The sequence below is a fragment of the Corythoichthys intestinalis genome, chromosome 2 (assembly GCF_030265065.1).
Source record: "Corythoichthys intestinalis isolate RoL2023-P3 chromosome 2, ASM3026506v1, whole genome shotgun sequence".
In the NCBI taxonomy this organism is placed as follows: Eukaryota; Metazoa; Chordata; class Actinopteri; order Syngnathiformes; family Syngnathidae; genus Corythoichthys; species Corythoichthys intestinalis.
Genome location: NC_080396.1, coordinates 18,611,026 through 18,634,551, shown reverse-complemented (window position 1 = coordinate 18,634,551; position 23,526 = coordinate 18,611,026). Strand labels below are relative to the sequence as shown.

General features: G+C 38.9%; 1 protein-coding gene across 1 annotated transcript in view; it reads right to left on the bottom strand.

Annotated features, from left to right (window-relative positions):
• The window catches only part of prkcz (protein kinase C, zeta), a 144,534-nt gene continuing 121,008 nt past the window's right edge, over nucleotides 1-23,526 (bottom strand). Inside the window, exons 17-18 of the mRNA XM_057821922.1 lie at nucleotides 12,786-12,901; nucleotides 1-3,105 (exon numbers count right to left, since the gene is read on the bottom strand). Of these exons, the coding sequence (XP_057677905.1) occupies nucleotides 3,018-3,105; nucleotides 12,786-12,901 (204 nt within the window). The 3' untranslated portion in view covers nucleotides 1-3,017. The remainder of the gene's footprint in view (nucleotides 3,106-12,785; nucleotides 12,902-23,526) is intronic.

Below are 23,526 nucleotides of genomic sequence, written 5' to 3'. Positions count from 1 at the left end.
TGTTGGATTTTCTCAATTAAATTTCCCCCAAAAATGCAATTTATACCCCGGTGCGACTCATACAGTGGGGCAAATAAGTATTTAGTCAACCAATAATTGTGCAAGTTCTCCCACTTGAAAATATTAGAGAGGCCTGTAATTGTCCACATGGGTAAACCTCAACCATGAGAGACAGAATGTGGAAAGAAAAACCCAGAAAATCACATTGTTTGATTTTTAAAGAATTTATTTGCAAATCATGGTGAAAAACAAGTATTTGGTCATAATAATAAATTTGGCCCATTCCTCCATGCAGATCTCCTCTATAGCAGTGATGTTTTGGGGCTGTCGTTGTGCAACACAGACTTTCAACTTCCTCCTCACCCCGTGGCGTCAAAACGATAACAAGAACTGTGAGCAAAAATCCCAGAACCACACGAGGGGACCTAGTGAATGACCTACAGAGAGCTGGGACCACAGTAACAAAGGCTACTATCAGTAACACAATGCGCCGCCAGGGACTCCAATCCTGCACTGCCAGACAGACGTGTCCCCCTGCTGAAGAAAGTACACGTCCGGGCCCGTCTGTGGTTCGTTAGAGAGCATTTGGATGATCCAGAAGAGGACTGAGAGAATGTGTTATGGGCAGTTGAAACCAAAATAGAACTTTTTGGTAGAAACACAGGTTATCGTGTTTGGAGGAAAAAGAATACTGAATTGCACCATACCCACTGTGAAGCATGGGGGTGGAAACATCAGGCTTTGGGGCTGGTTTTCTGCAAAGGGACTAGGACGACTGATCTGTGTAAAGGAAAGAATGAATGGGGCCATGTATCGAGAGATTTGAGTGAAAATCTCCTTCCATCAGCAAGGGCATTGAAGATGAGACGTGGCTGGGTCTTTCAGCATGACAATGATCCCAAACACACAGCCAGGGCAACAAAGGAGTGGCTTTGTGAGGAGCATTTTAAGGTCCTGGAGTGGCCTAGCCAGTCTCCAGATCTCAACCACATAGAAAATCTATAGAGGGAGCTGAAAGTCCGTGTTGCCCAACGACAGCCCCAAAACATCACTACTCTAGAGGAGATCTGCATGGAGGAATGGGCCAAAATCCCAGCAACAGTGTGTGAAAAGCTTGTGAAGAGTTACAGAAAACGTTTGGCCTCCGTTATTGCCAACAAAGGGTACATAACAAAGTATTGAAATGAACTTTTGGTATTGACCAAATACTTATTTTCCACCATGATTTCAAAATAAATTCATTAAAAATAAAACAATGTGATTTTCTGTTTTTTTTTCCCACAATCTGTCTCTCATGGTTGAGGTTTACCCATGTTGACAATTATAGGCCTCTGTAATATTTTCAAGTGGGAGAACTTGCACAATTAGTGGTTGACTAAATACTTATTTGCCCCACTGTGTATGTAGATTTTTTTTCTAATATCTTGTGAAATTTGGCCGGTGCGGCTTATAATCAGGTACGCTTTATAGTCCAGAAATTACGGCAATGCTTTATTACCCTCCTCTGTTCATATGCATGGTGCTATTCAACCAAATAATTGCGATCATGATGAGATTAATACTATGTTAGCATAAGTTAGCGATAAAAATTTGATGTTCCAGCTTGTGTGACGATAAGTTATTTATTTTGAAAGGCATGCATCAGAAATGTTTTTACTTGGGGTGTGACACTTACATGTATTAATCTTTTTTGTTTTTTAGATTTTCATACTATACAAAGGCTACCCAGGTCCCCACATGGAACATATTAGGAACAAGTCAAGTGTAACATGCCCCATGCTCAGCCTCTGGCTAACAGACACAATGGCATACCCAGTTAATTTGTACTTTTCTGAATAGAATTCAATTTATGGATATTTAATTTGACTTTGCTCACTTTTATGAATGCAGTTATGTTCACACTCACTTAATGTGCCATTTTCTGAAATAAAATGAATGCAATATAAAAATAGACATTTTCAAAAGTACAGTATGTTTTTAGAAGCTATTTTTAACAATACATTTTCTTTATTTTACTTCTATAAAAGCGGATCGGGACTTTGCAGCAGTAAACAAATGTGGATCAAGTGTGACAACAGTTGAGAACTACTGGGCTAAACAATTCTACGCGACACACTTTTGCTTGTTAGAAATCATTCGTCAAATTTTAAACTTACTTAACCCTGCAATGTAATGTGCAAACCGGGAAACTTTCTCACAAGCCATTAACTCATCAAAACCGGTGGCTCACGTTTTGAAGACATTTCCGACGTCGGGTTTGGCAACGTACCTGTGCTTCGGAATTTATTGATTCAAAAAACAAAACAATTCCCTCTGTCTGTAGAGCTCCAAAGAGAACCTGGCAAGTCACAGACTATTATATTCTGACTATTCTGGATGGGTCAGGTTAAGTGCAATCAAAAACAAGGGAATTTGTTCGATCTGTGAGGCACTTCTTAAATTAAATTTAAAAAGCAAAATTCACGAAATTATTTGTTATGGATGAAAAAGGGCCACTTGCATCAATAAAAAAGGCATCGTCAAATTTGGATTGAATACCTACATGATCATTCGCAATTAACTGAAACTTTCATTCAACATTATACATTCTTATTTTAAATGATTCACCGCTCCTCCCAATGAGATTAAAAAAGAAATTGCCAAGAGTATGTAAAATGTTCAAGTCTTTCACAGAAGCTGTGGTTCATCCAGAAATGTGCAACTGAATAAAAGGGTGTCGAAAAAGTTGGGACACCAAAGTGGACATTCTGTGGCTTGAAAGGAACCAAAACGACTGAAAAAGGGTAGGATGGCAAATCCAGGGGGAATGTTCTTCGAGTGGAGTGACTATTTGTTGCAGATACCAAGAAAATAAAGAATCTGGTATCCCATTAGTGCAGGAAGAAACATTTCATTTCACGTTGCAACATTTGCTTAGCTGACGAGGTCCGGAGAGAAGCGTTCTTCCTCTTGTTCTTGGGATGCCTTGCAAGAGGCATTGGCTGTAAGTACAAACTACATGGAGACCCTCATCTCCTTCATACAGACTCTTCAGTAGACAGAAGAAGTGGGTTGATGTATTCAAATCCATCAAACTCCGACTGGTCTATTCTCTTGATGACGCTCCTAGAAAGGAGGAAAAGGAGGCGTTAAACCACGTCTGCATTGTGATGTAAAAATATTGTTGAAAATTATACCCTTAATTGTACAAATGTGGCACAAGCAATGTCCAACACTGACTGAATATTCCAGTTTGTGGTGGTTAGCATTAGACAGATTTCCTAATGTGTTCTTTTCATCTTGGTTGATAAATTTCATACTTAACGCTTGGGTAAATACTTTAGAACTCCATTAACCCAGTCAGTTTTCCATAAAATGTCAATAAAAACAATAGCACTTAATTAACTAGAAACTGCAATTCCAGGAGAAATTACTTTTGGTTTTTGCCATGTGGAGATACAGATCTTAGCCCCGCCCAGGTTGGTTTAGGGACAATTCGGGGACAATATCAGGTCACTTTCTGTTGATTTGGGGACATTTATGGGGTGTGGGCTGATCATTACAGGTCATTTGGAAACATTTGGGGGGCGTTGCCTTGTCATTTCAGGGCATTTAGGGACATTTTGGGGCGTGGCCTATTCATATCAGGTCATTTCGGAACATTTGGGGGCGTGGCTTTGTCATATCATTCATTTGGGAACATTTAGGGGGCGTGGCCTGATCATATCAGGTAATTTGGGAACGTTTAGTGGGCGTGGCCTGATCATATAAGGTTATTTGGGAACATTTGGAGGCGTGGCCTGATCATATCAGGTCATTTGGGGGCGTGTCCTATTGATATCTGGTTATTTCCTGTTGATTTAGGGACATTGGTTTTTTTTTGCCGTTGAAAACGAATGGGCAAAATTTTGGACGTCAATGGTATCAACTTTCATAGGTGTCAATGGCATCTAAGTACATTGGCATCAATAGAATGAAAAACAATGATTAATGCCATTGGAAATGAATGGGAAGTTTGGACGTCCATGGACGTCAATGGCATCACTTTCCATAAGCGTGAATGCAATCGGGGACATTTGGGGTACACGTCCTATTGATATTTGGTCATTTCCTGTTGATTTGGGAACATTGTTTTTTTGCCATTGAAAATGAATGGGAAAAAATTGAAATTTTTTTTTTCCCCCGGAAAATTGCCGTTTACGGGTGAACGGAAAAATTTTCAGGGCCGTTTGACAAAAAGCCACAGTCACACAGGATGAAAGAGGAAGCATGGAAGACGAAACCCAAGAATGTTGATGAACTCCGGGAGGCATGCAAGACTGCTTTCTTTGATGTCCCTAATTCGCTTATGTTATGTAACATATTTTTGTATTTGAAGGACATTTTTTGTTCAATTTTCACACTACTTTCTGTAGACGACAAAACTTTTGTCTTGCCAAAATTTGACCTTTACGTCTTCATTAAATGATAAATCTTTTTTCAGTGAAACATATATTTTTGCACATTCAACATCATTTGGGACGGTCTTAGCTTCCATATGAACCATTTCTGAAACCAATTGAATAATTAAAAGTCAGGTTATTAGCAATTGTTTCTACAAAATGGATAAGCGCCAAGACTTTTGTCAGGGACTGTATATGACACCTAAAAAGATAGATTAATATAGCTAGCTAGCTATAACCTGTAGATGCTAGTGCTCAGCATACAGTCAGTCTATACGTACTGTATGTAAGTTTGTTGGTTACGTAATCAGCAAGAGTGCTGTGTCGTCGTGCACCTCAAATCCCAAAATTGCACGGTAAATGGATCCTACTTTCATGGATGACGTTGTCATTGTAAAATGGGGGGAATCATTTATAGTGAAAAACCAATCATATAACAAGCATTTACTCAGGTATCATACAATTAGGCCTACCGTAATTTCCCGAACATAACGCGTACTTTTTTCCGCCAAAATCAACTTGTAAATTCATGGTGCGCATTATAAACGGGTACATGGATGGAGACAGAAATATATAAACCGATTTTTTTTATTGACACGGCTACGTTGTGTTGAAGAAACGTATGCTGCGATCCATTGCCGACCATTACGGTACGTGACGTCACCATTTTGTTTCGGTAATACTTCACTCTGATCGGCCGAATGATTTCGTCTGTGTAAAATTCTGCTTTTTTTACTCTTCATAAAGCACAGAATTTAGTTTCTTGAACTCATTTGAGTCAACGTTTATTGCAGCTCCGCAACTCGGACCATAACAAAGTTAACAACACAGACTTCCTGTGTGTGTCCGTCAACTATAGCTGTCCCTCGGGAAACTGAAACCCAAATAACGATAGTTCCTATTGTTACTGTCGTGTCGACAGTGATGAGCGCTCTCGGATTTCCGACTTACGTTCTCACTTTCATTTTACCGTAATCCATGGAAGAAACATTTATTCATCATGATGAAACGAGCAAGTTATACAGCAGCCTTTAAAAGAAAAGTCACATCTGTTTTGTTTTCTCCTAGATTCTGGTAAGGTGGAGAAGTTGTCAAATCATATTATTACCGTAAATATTGCTAGTTTATGGTAATGTTTTGAACTACCAATATGCTATGCTTGTGCTGTGTTTCACCAGTCAGTAAAATGACATTTCTGTATCTGTACACGAGCTCTGTTTTCTTGTATTCTTCTATTTATTGGTGCTAAAATTAGGGTGCGCGTTATAAACGGGTACAATAATTTCCCCTAGATTTTACAAGTAAATTTGGGGTGCGCATTACACACGTGTGCGCCTTATATTCGGGAAATTCGGTATTTTAGATTGTCAATTGATTTATTTGTACTTTGACAGAGTGCATTTTAATTTTAACTACGTTTATTTAGGACTGTTGAAATCGTTTTTTTTTTTTTTGTGGGCATTTGCTGTTAGTTCTTTGACTTGCAGTTTAGGGATTTATACTATAGTTCTCAGTTTTTAGTTATTTGGCAAAATGGTACATTGAAAATAGAGGGGAAAACCCAATACGATGATGTCTCCGACAGCAGCCCAGTAAAATGGCACTCGTTCAAACGAGAGAGAAAGAATTTATTTGTGCAGACTAATCGGTACCTTTTGCTTCCCGCGTCTGCTGCATCCAATAGCAAAAACAGATTAATGAAGTCGAGCCCCTTTAGTAGTTGACGCAAACTGGCTGGGTAAATAGAAAGGTCTCCTAGCAACACTGCTGGGTTTATTTTTCTAGCACAATGTGCGTGTTTTTGTGTTAATGGCGTTACGATCCCTCAAAAGGACCTCGTGAGAAGAAAAACTGTTGAGGTTAGGTTCTAATGTGAGCATATCGCAGAGTTAACATTGAGAATTTGGAGATTCTTGCTTTTTCAGGCTACACGTCACATTCATTTGAACAAAAGACCAACAAGTTTTTCCGTGACAAATCGCAGCTTTCAGACAGATTTGGCTCCAAAAGGTCATGTAAATACAAGTTCCAAATAAAGCTGTGTTTTCCTCTAAGACCCACTTTTCTACTACACCTCATATTTGTCTGTTCCAGAGTCAAAACATTCTTCTGATCCAATGGAAAAAGTGGTCTTTCTCTGCTAAACTCCACTGCATTGACCTTGGCTTCACTCCATCATACCACAGTGATGGAACCTGTAATTGGATCCTGGACTTCCTAACACAAAGGCAGCTGAGAGTCTGTGTGGTGAGCCAGATATTGAGAACCCACTCAGGAAACACTTGCACGGGCTTCATTCCGAACCCCCTGTTGGTCACACATCCAGTAGAGGAGTTCCAAAAAATTGATTATTACATGCATCGCGATTCGACACGTGACGATTCGATTACGATTCATAAAGGTTAAAAAACGATGATTTTCCCTCATAACTTTATGACAGCCGCTCGTAGCGGAACGAAATTCAAGACACGTCTGCCGCACGTAGAACGTAATGATGGATGCTCCTGATTACTGGGAAAGATATTTACTCCTTTTTAAAAGACTGCAAAATACATTTGTGTATGAGACAGGCAGGACCAGACGCGTGACACGGCAGTCGTGCTTTAGTTATTATTTAGAGCAAGAGGGGAAGAGAGATAGTTCGTTGCACCTTGACTTTCAGATGTCCAGCAGTTTTAAGGCATTTCAATTGAAAAATGTCCTGAGAGTGTTGCAAAGACCTGTGTGCGTCAATAAAACGTGAGTATGCGAACCCTCTTGTACTGTTTAGCCTTTATTGTTGTTGTTTTTGAGATGTTAATAGTTAGTGCCGAGCGCTAATTGGCTAATTCGCTAACGTGTATTTCATATGCAGAATGTGTAAAACCATGATTAACTCATTTGCTTCCAAAAACGTACAAATACGTTCTATTTTTAATTGCTTCAGTGTCCCAAAAACGTATTTATACGTGTTTTGCGTGTTTTTTTTTTTTTTTACAAGAGGCATCAAGAGGTTCCGATCTATCTTAGATACATTATACAAGGCTCAAAACTCATTTTAACCCTTTAACACCGAACGTGTCGGCAGCGACGCGTTTACGCATGTGGTCTTTGAAGCGTCATCACGCTGTAATTACGTCACCCACATGCCGCTGGTTGGTCTCATTTAAAAGTGCCAAAGTTGATGTCCACACCAGTTTTTATTTGAAGTCAATCGACCAAGAAAAACGGGAGATAATGTCATTTGAGTTTTATAGTTTTATTGCTCTCATAAATATGCATTAAAACGCTGCATGGACCATGTATCTATCTCCATATTTCCATCATTTCTTGTCCTTTTTCAAAACCGAAAGCAGCACAAAAGACTACATACGTATCCCAAGAGCCGTTGTGATGTCAAAAAGGGCGAACCGAATGTGGACATTTTTAATAAATTTCCGAGCGAGGCGCCAACTAAGGAAAAGGAGGCATTCGAAGCAAGCAACGGCCAGTTGGATTGAGCAAGCGACTTCAAACGTGCAGAATGAATCTAAAACTAAATTTAGCGCGAGCTAATGCATTATTTTACAAACTCAAGGAAGAAGATGAGCCGTATTTGTCGTTTTCCTGGGATGAGTCGGCGCCTTGGCGAGTAGAATTGACAGCACCGCGCAAATTGCGAAAGAGTAGGCTGTGTGCCGTTTGGGGGTGACGCAGCTCCATGACCTGTTCATGCAGAAGCTTTATTGAGTGCGCAAAAAAAAAAAAAAAACTTTATTGAGTCGTATGCCAGAAAAATTTGAATTGAACTGAACTACTTGTCATTATTTTTTAAAATACTTTTTTTCAATGTTATATATATTTTTTCTTCACTATATTCTTTTCAATTTTTTATAAAGATGAGTGTTCGAGAAGCTTGATTGCATGTACATATATACTTTAGATAAGGTGATGGGTATAATACCTAACACCACAAAGAGATATCCTCCAAACCCTTTTTGTGTTAGATGATTTATGGTATATTATTTTTTTTCTCACTATTTTGCACTATAGATAACCTGTTTTGACCATAGTATGTACAAAAACGCCTATGACCATACCTGTTTTTTGTGTTGAATTGTCAAACATAAAACTATTCAATCTTATTTTTTTCTTTTGAATGTTTATCCTAACAAGTTGAATAAATATTATCAAGCTTCAAAACGGTTAGTCGAGCATGTTTGGTTGTCAAAGGGACATCAACATTACAAATTTTGAAAAAAAAATTTGGGATTTTTTTGTCTTTTTGGGTCCAAAATGTGGATTATAATTGGTCAGTGAAGAAAACAACAGTTTGGACATGAAGTTCAAAGTGTCCTGAAAAAAGGGACCCAACTTGGCCATTGTGAACAAGTTTTTCTTTGAAATATAAAGGCAACATTAAAGGCATGCAAATTCGGCCAAAATAGGCTTAGGTGTTAAAGGGTTAACCCAAATAAATCAACAAATCAGCCGCACTGGACTATACGCCGCAGGACTGAAAATGAGGGGGAAAAGTAGCGGCTTATAGTCCAAAAATTACGGTAATTTTCGTTGGCGTTTTTATTAACTAAATAGCCAAAGTGAACTGGCAACATTAGTTCCTTTTTGGGGAAATCCTTGATGCAACATAGACTATTTCCAGCAACCCCTGTCCCAATAAATGGAGTTTGAGACCCCCTGGATTAGAGTGTTGATTGCCACCATTCAGATTTTTACAATAGCCACCAAGTACCAAGGCAGGGCAAAAAATATGCTTCCCTCGGTTGTATCAATGGCTTCCTTTTTCAAAGACTGGAGGCTGGCATAGAGATTCTAAATGCCTCTCTCCCCGCTTCCCCCTCACCACACCATCCTGGCAAGAGCCCCCAGCAATCTGGGCTTTTAATGTAGCAATGTAAATCTCTAACATGGAGAGTTTACCCTTCTCTCGCCCGACAGTGCTTCACTTTTCTTTCTTCTTGTGCCAAGCCCATCAGGAGTGGAAGCGAGGGGAGACTGGTGAGCTTTTTTGCATCACCCCCTCGTAGCGGGAGTGGGCGATATCTGCCTCTCTCCCTGTAGCAGAGGGAAGAGACGGGGATGGGGAGATAAAGTACGGGAAGAGCCAAGCGCCTTCTTTTGATGTGGCTTGGTGTTTGATGCAAGGTTGATATCTCCACTATTTGAACTGGCATAGAGTTCTCCACCCCCCGCCATTCATCTCCCCTTAATGGAACCCCCTCAACATCCAGCCTTTCCTCCACAAAAGACTGCCATGGAGCACTGTCGTCTGATTCTGTCACGTGTGGTTTTGGATGCTCATCCCAGCAGCCTCGCCGCAACCGCTTAATGAGCTGAAAGACTCATCCGGCCCGAGGCAGGTTTGAAGCGGCGCACCGCGTCAACAGCCGGCATGTGCACATTCAAAAGGTGAGAGAGTTGAAGACATCTGTCGTGGGTTCAGATTATGATGGGTATTTAATAAGGCTACAATTAACACTGAAAGATCCAGTTTCTACACGCACTGTCATCTTGCCGCTCGCTGTTATGTGGAAGATCTGCAGTTGTAAGAAGGAAGTAAAAGTTCCTGAGAAGGTCACCAAACATCTAAAGGGACAGACAGCAATTTTATCACGTGCATTCTAACCAGGGGTGAAAGTGGCTAGAATTTGTGAAGCTCGCCACGGAGCCAGCAATTTTTTTTTTCTTTCTTTTTTGGGGGGGGGCGGGTCAAACCTCTTAAACAACTGAAATGCAAAGAAAACTGTTTTAGCAGTTATTTCTATAACACATACAAAAACTGATTTTCATTTAAATTGTATTTTTTCAATTATTTGCAAAATAAAATTCAACAAAAACAGCAATAACCCCAACCTCCATCTCCTAATTTTTATTTTCCCAAATTTCCTCACATATTAAATGACAAATCTCAATTTTAACTACTTTTTTAAAATAATAAAGATATAAGTAACATACATTCAGAAAAATAAGTACAAATGACTTATATTATACAGAGTGAAACGGAATATATATGGAAGATCGCGCAAACATTTACTTTTTTTAACTCATAAGAAAATTAATAAGTAGCCTAACATAAATGAACAAATATAAGTCCAAAGTGCACATTGACAGCTAAGATGTTCTGAACCTCCCCATCAGAGCAAATAAAAATAAATATGATAAATAAGCCTCCTCAACTCTTTCGTTGCTCTTAAAGATTTGATACATTTTATGTTGCATTGCCCTTTTTTTGTCGCATCAATTCAACCTTTTTTTTTTTTTTTTTTTTGCTGTTCCGGAAACATGCACATTTGAACCAATCAGAGCTTTCTCTGCTGATCACATGTCAGTATGTCAGCCAATTGAATGGATAAATGAGTCTAGGCGTTTTGCTGTGCTGCGTGCATTCGCACACTGACGTGACTCATCATCGTCAGACTCAGATAACTGCAGCAGCTGGGGAAACCTCCATGCCGTCCGTGGGATAAAATAAAAAATAAATACTGGTGGAAACGGATAACGCTACACAAGCAGCACTTTATTATGCTTGTTGTTAACACTTGTGTATGTAAATCTGATGTTGGTAGATTTTTTTCTTCTTGGAGATGCAATGCATGTGTGGCAGCTTAGCATTTTTTTATTTTTTTATTTTTTTACATAGCGTTTTGACAGTTGCCCTCGTATTTTCGGAATCAAAGAACCATGTACCGGAACCTGAATTTTATACCGGAACTGCGTTCTGGCCCTGAATCTTATACCGGAACTGCGTTCCTGACCGTTCTGGCCCACTTTCACCCCTGATCCTAACTCCAAGAATCATGTCAAAATGAAAAAACACTGAATTTCAATTTTTTTTTTTTTTCATCAACAGTGGAATTATTTTAACTGATCAAATGCAAGTATCCCATTCGAGGCTATTCAGAAACCCTGCAAAGAAATTCAAGCAGAATCAGTCCAAAAACTCCCCAAGTTGAATTGATGGAAGAATTGTGAGGCTGATATCAAATAAATGCCCTAAATTTAAAAAAATACCTGTAAATATGTTTTTTTTTTTTTTTTTTAATTGAAATAGCTAATGGTTTCAGAAAATATGACCAGCTAATACTTAGTGCAAATTAAACAAAAATTTTCAGTTCTTCACAAACTGTAAAATGTTTTGGATTTCAGTTGCATATAATAATTTTAGGGCTGCAGCTATCAAGTATTTTAGTAGTCGATTAATCGATGAGCTGGCTAGTTCGAATAATCGAGTAATCGGACAAGGAACATAAAAAATTAAAATATCTGAGCTAAGCCTCAAACGTTATAGAAAAATAAATAAATGGGGATCTACGTACAGCAAAAGAAGAATTGGCTAACTTGCATAGCAAAAGTACGCTATCTTAAATGCTATAAACTGCTAACTTTTTTTTTTTTTTTTTTTTTTTTTTTTTTACAATGCTCTTAACAAATGGTTTGGACACATATTCCCACAAAAAAAGGCTAAATATACCTATAAACTAAATTACGAATGCATTTAAAAAAATAGCTCAAACAAAAACTTATCTTATATTGGTCTTAACAGGGAGCAGCTGGATTCAGCCATGTGAAATGAGGCAGACTAGAGGCAGTGTATCCACCCAAATCAATAAAACTAAATGCAAAAACTTTCAGAACAAACCATTAAAACGCCACTTTAGTTAAATGAATACTCAAAGCAGCAAAATTTAATTCAAATCTTTTTTTCCTAATCGAATACTCGAGTTAATTGAGTAATCGTTACAGCACTGAATAATTTTGAACAGTACATTTAAGTAGAGCTGTCCTGACAAGTCGACATCATCGATGATGTAAATGCGTCGACGAGCACACCACTCGTGGACGATTAATAAAGGGTTGAAAAATATATATATGCGCGAAAAGTTGAGAATGGGGACGCTCGGGATTCAAGCGGGGAAAGCGGTACAAAGCCAAAAAAGCGCAGCAGTGTGACAAAAGCATGAACTTATTTCAACGAAACAAAGGAGGGTACCCGGTGCAGTCTCTGTAATGCCAAGCTTAGATACCACGGCAGCACATCGGCCGTGAATGAACACCTGAAGCGCCCTCTCCCAGGTATAATTTTGGAAGACGACAGGAGACAACAAGCTGGCGGATCGTAAGTCCATATAACGACATTCTTTTATAGAAGTTGTCTTAATATGGGTCATACGACAGAGTACTAGGGGCTAATGTCGGGCTAATGGCCAGCTATGCCAGCTATGAATATGTGCAACATAAAGTCAGATAAAAACCGGACATGTTAATTAACTGAGGGATTGACATCTTTTTTCGGTTATGGCTAAACTTCTACATTTTTCACATTAGTGAAGCAAATGTATATTACTCAGGAATGGTAGTCATGACATTTTAAGAAATGGTACTTACTCATCATCCGGTGTTAGTTGTACTGGCTCATTAGTAAATTGTGTGTCAAAGTTTTCAAGGCCGTAGTCATCTGAGATTTGAGGTTTGAAGGGTGGCGTCATCTCCTTCTTCTCCAGCTTTATGGAAACAAAAACAAGTGTATAGAATCAGTCTATTATGCAGGTTCCATTGCTCAAGATGAACAAGTACATACAATGTATCACAAAAGTGAGTTCACCCCTTACATTTCTGCAGATATTTAAGTATATCTTTGCATGGGACAACACTGACATGATTAAACTTTGACACAATGAAAAGTAGTCTGTGTGCAGCTTATATAATAAGAGTTAATTTATTTCCCCCTCAAAATAACTCAAAATATAGCCATTAATATCCAAACTCCTGGCAACAAAAGTGAGTACACCGCATGGGAAATACGTACATCTCTAAATGTCCAAATTGAGTACTGCTTGTTATTTTCCCTCCAAAATGTCATGTGACTCGTTACAGGAGTGCTGTCAGCATTGCTGCAGAGATTGAAGAGGTTGGGGGTCAGCCTGTTAGTGCTCAGACAATACGCCGTACTCTAAATCAAATTGGTGTGCATGGCTGTCACCCCAGGAGGAAGCCTCTTCCGAAGCCGGTACCCAGGAAGCCCGCAAAAAGTTTGCTGAAGACATGTCAACAAAGCACATGGATTACTGGAACCATGTCCTATGGTCTAATGAGAAGATGATTAATTTGTTTGGTTCCGATGGTCTCAAGCATGTGTGGTGGCGACCAGGTGAGGAGTACAAAGATAAGTGTGTCATGCCTACGGTCCAGCATGGTGGTGGGAATGACCCCCTCACCTCTTCAATTTCTGCGGCAATGCTGACAGCACTGCTGTAACGAGTCACATGACATTTTGGAGGGATAATGCCAAGCAGTAGTCAATTTTGTTGTCCCATGAAAAGATAAACTTAAATATCTGCAGAAATACGAGGGGTGTACTCACTTTTGTGATACACTTTAGTATAAATGGATTATTGTCTAAACCAGGGGTCCCCAAAGACCGGGCCGCGGACCGGTACCGGTCCGTGGCGCATTTGGTACCGGGCCGCGCAGAAATAATAATTTATTAACAACTGCATTCTGGCCTATTGACTTTGGCCTGTGCCACTTAACACTCCAATATCCCTGTCTACTCTAGATATACAACTTCAGGATAGGAGGTTGTCATAGAAATGCATTAATTGGACTGTTAGCAGTAGATCATGTTTTGTAAATCTATGTGCGCTTGGCCTCAATAATAACGTATGACGTAGGTCGTCGCCCATCACATTTGTCCCCACACTAGAATGACTGAAAAACAGACGTCTATGGACAGTTTTTTTTACGAGGAAAAGGGAACCTGACGTGCCAGAAGATGAGCCTACAACCTCGCAAAAAAACAAAATCTCTGCTACTTCCCAATCACTAAAGACCCACGAACTGCGAAGAAGTGGATTTGTGACCCGTATGTGAACAAACCGAGTGATTCGAGCATGTCGGTACAACAGAAATATCAGCTTGTACAGATCGCAAATGACGGCGACCTTAAGCGTACATTTGAGACAACAACTCTACCGAGGTTCTGGATTAAAGTCATTTCAGAATATCCTGACATCGCTAGGAGAGCAGTGAAAACTGTACAACATTTTCCAACATCGCATCTTTGTGAAGCGGGCTTCTCTCACTCTCCCATCTCGGGACCATCTCGTCTTAATGAAACAAGCTCAGGCCTCCCACTGATTCAGCGGGTGAGTTGTATTTTCCCTGCATTTAACACGACGGGGCTAAAAACAAATGTTATTGTATATTTGCTATATTTTTCTGCCGCACATTGCCGCTGTTCTGGAAAATTTGGCATGCACGTAACGTTAAAAATGACCGCGAATGCAGCGATTCCAAAGTACACACTACAAACTTTCTTTAAAGAAAGGAATATTAAAGTTACGCTTGCCATGTAATCTGCGCACAAAAACTGTACGCAGCTCTGTCACTTAACGACTTCGCCGTGTCGTTAAGCATTGATTTACGCCATTTTCGTGTTGCACATGTATGTTTATAATGTAGTTTTTTAGCACATTGGATAACGCTGGGAGTTCAACTGAACATAAAAGAGGGCTTTTTTCACCACCACAAAAGCTTTGGGAGCAAAATTTTATAAGGGTGCAGGTCCGTGAAAAAAAAGACCCAAATCACACCGATCCGTGGTGCAAAGAAGGTTGGGGACCCCTGGTCTAAACTATCCATTCCTGCAATTTACCTAAAAACTTCATGGAGTGTTTCACAAGGGCATTTAGGCTAGGTTAACACTAGAGATGTCCCGATCGATCGGCATCTCGATCGATCGGATCCGATCACGTCATTTTCAAAGTATCGGAATCGGCAAAAAAAATATCGGACATGTCTTTTTTTAATATATATATATATTTTTTAAATTAAATCATTTTCTAATTGTATTTAACATTACAGACCTAATATGATACACTCATCCAGAGTCTTTAGTTTAGGCTTAAGGTAGAATTATCAAATTTATCCCTTTAACAGCGGTAATTTTTTTTTTTTTTTAATTATCACGTTAAAATATTTAACGCAATTAATGCATGCGCTTAACGACCCACTTACGTATTGTCGCGTTCAATCTATAATGGCGCCGTTTTACCTATATATAGAGCTAAAAGGCAGCGTAAAATGAGTAGAGTGAATTTTGGCAGCCTTTGGAGCCTTTTTTAAATTGGCTAAAGCCTTACAATCCCTCGCCCTACGATTAGAAATATCATGGGAAGCCACTGTGGGGAAGAAAGGTAGTAATTGATCTTTTTCTTAACACCCTATGTTATTTCCCAACGCAGAGAAGATATATCAATTGGTACCACTACGCACAATCATGGTTGCACTTCCATCATGCATTTGGGCAGAACAGTTAAACGCTACAGTATCATTTACTGAAAGCTCAACAAATACACTAGATGACAATATTTAGTCACAATATACAAAGTCACATTTATCCTTTAAGAATTACAAGTCTTTCTATCCGTGGATCCCTCTCACAGAAAGAATGTTAATAATGTAAATGCCATCTTGAGGATTTATTGTCATGATAAACAAATACAGTACTTATGTACTGTATGTTGAATGTACAGTATATATTCATCCGAGTTTTATTCATTTTTTCTTAATGCATTGCCAAAATGTATATGATCTGGAAAAATTATCGGGAATGATTGGAATTGAATCGGGAGCAAAACAAAAAACAAAAAGGAATCGGATCGGGAAATATCGGGATCGGCAGATACTCAAACTAAAACGATCGGGATCGGATCGGGAGCAAAAAAACATGATCAGAACAACCCCTAATTCACACCGCAGGTCTTAATGCGCAATTCCGATTGTTTGTCATATCTGTTTTTTGGCGTGCCCATTCAGACTGCCTTTGTCCATTGAGCCCGTTCAAGTATTACGCATGCGCACTAACTCGCAGTCTGACACGCGCTGAGCAAACTGACTCGCATGCGCAGAAGTATCATAACAAATGGCTACATATGCTGGCTGTACGTCATTCCAGGGTGATCGTATTTTGATTTCCAAATAGAGGACACATATAACAGACATTAATAATCCCTTTTTAGTCTTATATTCAGAGTGTATATGGATTTATGGAACATATGCACGCGCTGTGTGTGCATGACGCACACCGTGTGTGCGTCAGTCTGCCCCGACTCGGCCATGTAGGCAATACTGAAATATTGCTAATTTTGGTACACAGAAAGAAAACCGAGAATTATCAGGCTTATCCTTTTCTTAATTTTTGGGTAACACTTTACAGTAAGAGTCCCTTAATTAACATTAGTTAATGCATTTTTAGACAATAATGTCATTTTTAAGTAACATGACAATAATTCATTTAATCCCTTATCTAACCTTTGTTAATATAATAATTAACATGAGTTAATGCATTAGTTAATGGATTTTAAGACAATAAATAATGTTTAAGTAACATTCTAATAATTCATATGATCCCTTATTTAACATTTAGTCATATATTAATTAACGTTAGTTAACGCATTAGTTAATTCATAACCAGACAGTAACTAATGGTTTGGTCAACTTAAAAATATATATAGCCCTATAAAGGTTGAGGGTTAGGGTTTCTTAATCTAAGCATTCATAATTTCTTTGTTAAGGGATACATGTGCTACACTTTACAATACGGGTCCAAAAAGCATTTAGTAATGGTTAATTAAGGTTAAGTAATATTTATAAGGTACGTTCACGTGAAATAATACAATACTTAAGGTTCGGTTTTAATACATATAATATAGTATAATATAATAATAATAATACATTACTTAACATTAATTCACATATACATTACTAACCTTAAGTATGGTATTATTTCCTGTGAACGTACCTCATAAGTATTAACCTTAATTAACCATTAGTGAATGTTTTTTGGACCCTTATTGTAAAGTGTAGCACATGTGTCCCTTAACTAAGAAATTATAAATGCTTAAATCCCCCCCCCCCCCCCCCCTTAACCTTTATTAACCATTACTGAATGCTTTTTGGACCCTTATTGTAAAGTGTAGCACATGTGACTCTTAATTAAGAAATTATAAATGCTTAAGTTAACAAACCCTAACCCTATATAGGCCTATGTATTAACTAATGCATTAACTAATGCATTAACCCATGTTAACTAATATATTAATAAATGTTAGATAAACAATTATATTAATTATTGTAATGTTACTTAAACATTAGTTATTGTCTAAAAATGCATTAATTAATGTTAATTAAGGGACCCTTATTGTAAAGTGTTACCAATTTTTGTTATGACTGTGGTCAAGCCCGCCTTCTGCGTAAAAGCAGAGTTCAAACTGACGCTAATGCTAATGCATAGCTACATCGCTGCCGTCCTGCCTGCCGCTCTCGCTCTTTGCTGACATAATTGCTGCATGAATTCCGATTTTGGAGACTTCACAGTTCAGACCGCCGCACATTCTGGGAAAATGTGGCCCAGATCGGATTCAAACCACTTACGAAAGTGACCCAGATCGGATTTAAAATGGTCCACTTCAATGTGACTTGTCACGTTCAGTTCGATCGTCAAGTTAATGCCTCACTCGAGTCGGAAAAACACGATAAAAACATGCGGTTTGAAGCTAGCCTTAGTGGCTACGGGTATATTACTTGGCATCAAGGAACCATGCAGAGAAAAGCAGAATAGAGGTTGAGGCTGGAAAGTTAATTTACTCTAGTGATTCAGCAATGGGAGTTGTGCGTACTTCGTTTCCATGGTTTCATATCATTCCACCTCTTAAATGTGCACTGAGGTTGTTCTTTCTGGGAAACAATGAATCAGACTGGCACAAATAATGTCTAGTTGCTAGCAGTTGGTTGAATATTGTCCACATATTTGTTGGAATGGTTGGAGCCTGGTTTATCAGAAAATGTGTAAAGATTTCCAATACTTTATGCTTAGAAGCCAACTTCCACCTGCCAACAGAAATAGATAATACATTTTTTGATTCAAAATTAAGTTCACCAAATCCTGGTGTCCTGGTAATTATTTATTAAATAAAAAAACGCATAGTACCGTATTTTTCGGACTATAAGTCGCAGTTTTTTTTAATAGTTTGGCTGCGACTTATACTCAGGAGCGACTTATGTGTGCAATCATTAACACATTATTATATCATTTCACATGTTATTTTGGTGTTTTGGAGTGACACTGATGGTTTGGTAAATTTGTTAGCATGTTCTTTATGTTATAGTTATCTGAATAACTCTTAATAGCTATGGCCACGTTCGCGTTTCGCCTTTGGCAATGTGTTTTCAATTGTACTATTGACTTTTTTATATTGAAATGCATGCTTTTAGTTTGTGGCGCTTTATAGCCAGGACCGAGCTGTAGCGTCCAGTGGCCTATACTACGAAGCCGGTTTTCTGGCTTAGCAGGGTAACTTCGAGAGTAACTTCATCATGTGCGACCTAAGTTCGCAGCTAAGCGAGACTACGAAAGGTGGATATGTTGGTACCGAGAAGTGTTGCCATGGCAACACACGCCAAACCTGGTCGTCTCAGCGTTAGAGCTTCCTTAACCCCAGGATTCCAATTAACCACGCTCTATTTAAACAGCACTCCTCCGAGGACGTGTCCTCCTGACAATGACAGCGTACCTGGACGACCCATACGACATTGGCGCGCGGATTGTGAGGGGCTGTCTTTGGAGGGCACGGGTTTTTGGAGACCGCCAGAATCCGCTGGCGCACCCGGAAGATGTTCTCCATGAAAGATATAGATTTTCAGCTGAGGGAATTCGTTACCTGTGCCAGCTGATCGAGGTGGACGTCACTAATGTAACCCACCAAAATCAGGCCCTCACAACCGCGCAGATTGTGTGCCTGTCCTTGCGCTCTTTCGCCAGGGACAATATATGCATTCCATTGGTGATGCTGAATACCTGCGTAAGAACACTGTATGCCGTGCGATTCGGAGTGGGGTATGGAAAGGCTTCAAATTGATTGTTGAAATCGCTGAATGTAAACGAATGTGGAGCTTTGCTCTCATACAAGAAATATATTTAACAAACTTTTCCAGCGTTATTTCGTTGTGTAAATGCATTTATAATAATCATAGAAATATGTAGATTGTTTAAACATTGAGAAAACTTGCGTTATTTTGTGCCAACTCGAAGAGATTAAAATAAATGTCAATCCACTGATAGGACAGACGCACAAATACAAAAGATATAAATGTTTATTGAATATGCATCTTACAGTCTTGTTTAACTGAAAATTCGTTACAAAAGACAGGCTTTAATTTACGCAACAATGCATGGCATTACTGCATTTCCTTCCTCTCCTAAGTCCTCACAAATATAACATAAAATTTGGGGGGGAGTGGGTGGGGTTGGTTCGGGCTCGGGCCTGCAAATCAAGTTAATTGATCGGGCTCGGGCCGGGTCGGGATGGATTTTTTTAGGCCCAAAAAAAAAATAAATAAATAAAAAAAAAAAAAAAAAAAAAAAAGGACATACGTATTCATACAGTTAATGGGACTAAACATACAATCATCCTGCTTCATGTGGTGATGCGATTTAAATTTTTTCTTACAGTTAACGTACCAAATCTTATTTTATTGTCCTGACAGCAGGCTTTATTTCTTTTCATGGACATAGGTAAACTGCCATACTGACGCATTCACAAATCACATGATCTGTAAATTCGCTGCCAGCGGACCCGTCGCGCTCTACTCGCCGAAGCGGTTTTGGATTTCGCGGTGAGGGTGGATTTTAATTCCTCATAACTCCGCATGATTATCGCGCATTCCTCCTCCGTGAAGTAAGGTGCCAATGCCATCGTCACAAGTAGTGTTTGACTCTGGTCTCCGCCCCCTTTTATATGTACGCGCAGTAACTCTGACTGGGTTGACACAGGTTCGACTAATCAACCTCATAATCAGCGTCGTAGCACCGATTGACCACAAACTAGACAACCAGGTTTTGTCAACTCCGGTTACCCGCTGGTAAACTGGATTACTTCTGGGGAGGTTGAACCCCGTTCGTAGTATAGGCCACTGGTGAGGACAGTACATTCGCATTTCGTTGTTCATGCATCTTGTAACACTCATAATGTACACTTATTCAGCATGTTGTTCTCTATTGTATTTTTATTTTAAATTGCCTTTCAAGATGACATATCTGTTCTATGTGTTGGATTTTATCAAGTAAATTTCCCCCAAAAATGCAATTTATACTCCAGTGCGACTTATATGTTTTTTTTCTCTTCGTTGTGCATTTTATGGCTGGTTCGACTTATACTCAGGTGCGACTTTTAGTCCGAAAAATACGGTAGTAAAAATTGGTGTGCCTTCTATGTTGACAGTACTTCTTATAACATTCAAAAGGTGTCTCACTGACAACATATTAATTATGATAAATATAAATACTTAAATTAAACTACATTAAAAAAATCTGATTTCGTTCAGCTCTAATGGATCGCATTCAACTAGCTAACATCTTATTATCGCCTCTGCGACAACCATAAACAGTCAACAGGACTTGACGGTGAGATTAAGGTAAAAGAGGAATAGTTATATAAAAAAAATACTTTAAAGCTGTCAACACATTCATACAACTGCTTCATATGTTTTCACCTTGTTAAGCAACAATAGTAACAAGCTTTGTTTGTTGTTTTCTGTGTACTGTACAGTATTTGTGTTTAGTTCCTTCAAAGCTACTGATCTTCCTGCGCCTTTCTAGGCCATTTCTACACGCTTCATTAGCAGTACAGGTTCAAAGCGTTAGGTGAAAGGAGCTTCAAACAGACACAGTGACTTTCCCTTCCAGACATTTCTCGCCTCTCCCAGGGGGTATTCCAGTAAGGATTTTCAGGAGACTCTAGTCTGAACATGAGCTCTGGGTTCACTTTCTCGGAACTCAAAAACTTGTTCAGTTCCAGAACAGCACCAGATCTAAATGACTTCAATCAACTAATGGTGTTTGTTAACAGGGTCCCCCCAGGATTGATAAATCTAAATTCAAGACTTTGAAGACCTTTTTTAATGCCATTTCAACTGAAAATTAATACTTTTCTCGCACCCATTATTTAGATCATATTGAATCATATTAAATAAATAAGGCACTGAACATCAAATTTAACCTCAATTACTAAGTGTGTTTGACAAAAGAATGCACATATATTGAAGATACAAAACACATTTAAACTAACATTATAAAGTCTGTCAGATTTTTTTTAAACACACACACGCACACAATAATTATGGACAAAAAGAGGAGGAGGACAGGACTCAGACCAGCCATCTTCTCTAACAGGCTAGCTGCTAGTGCACCTGCCAAGACCCCAGTGAACATGGCTAACTCTTTGAGTTAAAACGGCGAAATTCACACTCATTCGAAAGGCAAACCGAAATGTTTAAGCAGGTCCACTGCCTTCGCATGACCCATAAACTGCAACCTAAAGTATCTGGATGTAACTTGAGCCCCTATCACATACGCCAAAACAACGGGAATATGGCGGGACTAAACCGTGCAGCAGTTGTGTGTGAAAACAATTTCCCGTGTCGACTGACATGGGAAGCAGTGTGCGTGAAAGCAGGCGTTAAATTCCCGGGTCACAGCAGATGGCTGATGACTTAAATATCATAGCGGTGGCCGATGTAACTTCCTCCCTCTTCGCAGTAAGAGGAAAAGCGGTAAACAAACATCGCAATTATAAACATAGCAAGCTGGAAACAGCTAAATTAAACTGAAAACATGACCAAAATTAAAATGTCAATTATTAAGTCGGGCCGGGCCAGGGTTCTTTCTCGCTAACTTTTTGAAATAACTATATATTAACGATGTATGAATGATAAACTAAGGAATACTTGTTATAAAATAAATAATTTGGATTAAAAAAAAGAAGGCGCTGTATTGTCATTGCAGAGCCAGAGCGTGCCTACACGCCCTTTTTAATCTTCCCCTCTGCGAGTCCGCAAAACCGCATCTGTTTATTTATATTTAACAAACTTTTCCAGCGTTATTTCATTGTGTAAATAAATTTATAATGATCATAAAAATATGTAGTCTATTTAAACATTAAGAAAATGTGCGTTTCTTTTTCTGCCAACTGGGAATTCGTTACAAAAGACAGGCTTTTATGCAGTCATCGTCACAAATGTTATCACACAAAACGCGGGTCGGGCTTTAATACCCGCGGACCAGTTCGGGTCGGGCAGGATTTTTTAGGCCCGATTTTACCTCTATCTTTAAGTCTTGATGAGTTTAAATTGGCTGCAGTTACAAAGTCGGGAATGCTCCCTCCGGAAAAAACACGATTTGACCAACATTATGTTTAACAAACTTTGCCAGCGTTATTTCTTTGTGTAAATGCATTTATAATGATCATAAGAATATGTAGACTATTTAAACATTAAGAAAATGTGCGTTTTTTTCTTCTGCCAACTGAAAATTCGTTACAAAAGACAGTTTCGACATCAGAAACGCTCCCTCTGGAACAAAACGCAATATGGCCAACACTGTGACAGCCGATGCCGACCAAAAATGACGTAATATCTGAAACAGATCACCAATGGACTCATTTGAAGTACATGAATGGTGGTCTGTTTTGGTGTTCAGAATCCACAATACTTTTGCCTGCGGGGTTTTCATTCCACCGACAAACGGACGCATTCCCGATGCAGAGATGGGTGGATTCTCCGTTTTGCCGGTTGTGGTGGTTTGGCACGCACGAGTTGCATTTCGATTTGTATTGCAGTGTATCGTAAAAATTCTATGCGTCATCTTTGTTATTGATTTTTAAAAAAAAACAAAAAAAAACTCGTCACGGATATAATTTAGGTTGCACTGAGATGTTCTTGAAATTTAAGACCGTGGTGAAAAAATTCCAGATTTACAACAGCTAATTTAATACTTTTAATACCTTTAATAATGGAAAACTAAATTCAATGCTTTTTAATACTTTTAATAACCCGCAGGTACCATGGTTAACCTTGAGCTAAGCGCGAGCATAACTTCAACAACCCCCCCCCCCCCCCCCCAAAAAAACCATCCTCAATAGAGCCTTGACATCTCGATTCACCATGGTAACAGAGAGAAACACGTCAAATTGTTTTCTTCCTTTTTGGAACTAGAGGTTTATATTCCTACCCTTAAGAAATGGAGGAAAAATATTGTGAACAATAGTTTGGTTACTTATGGGAGAGTGCT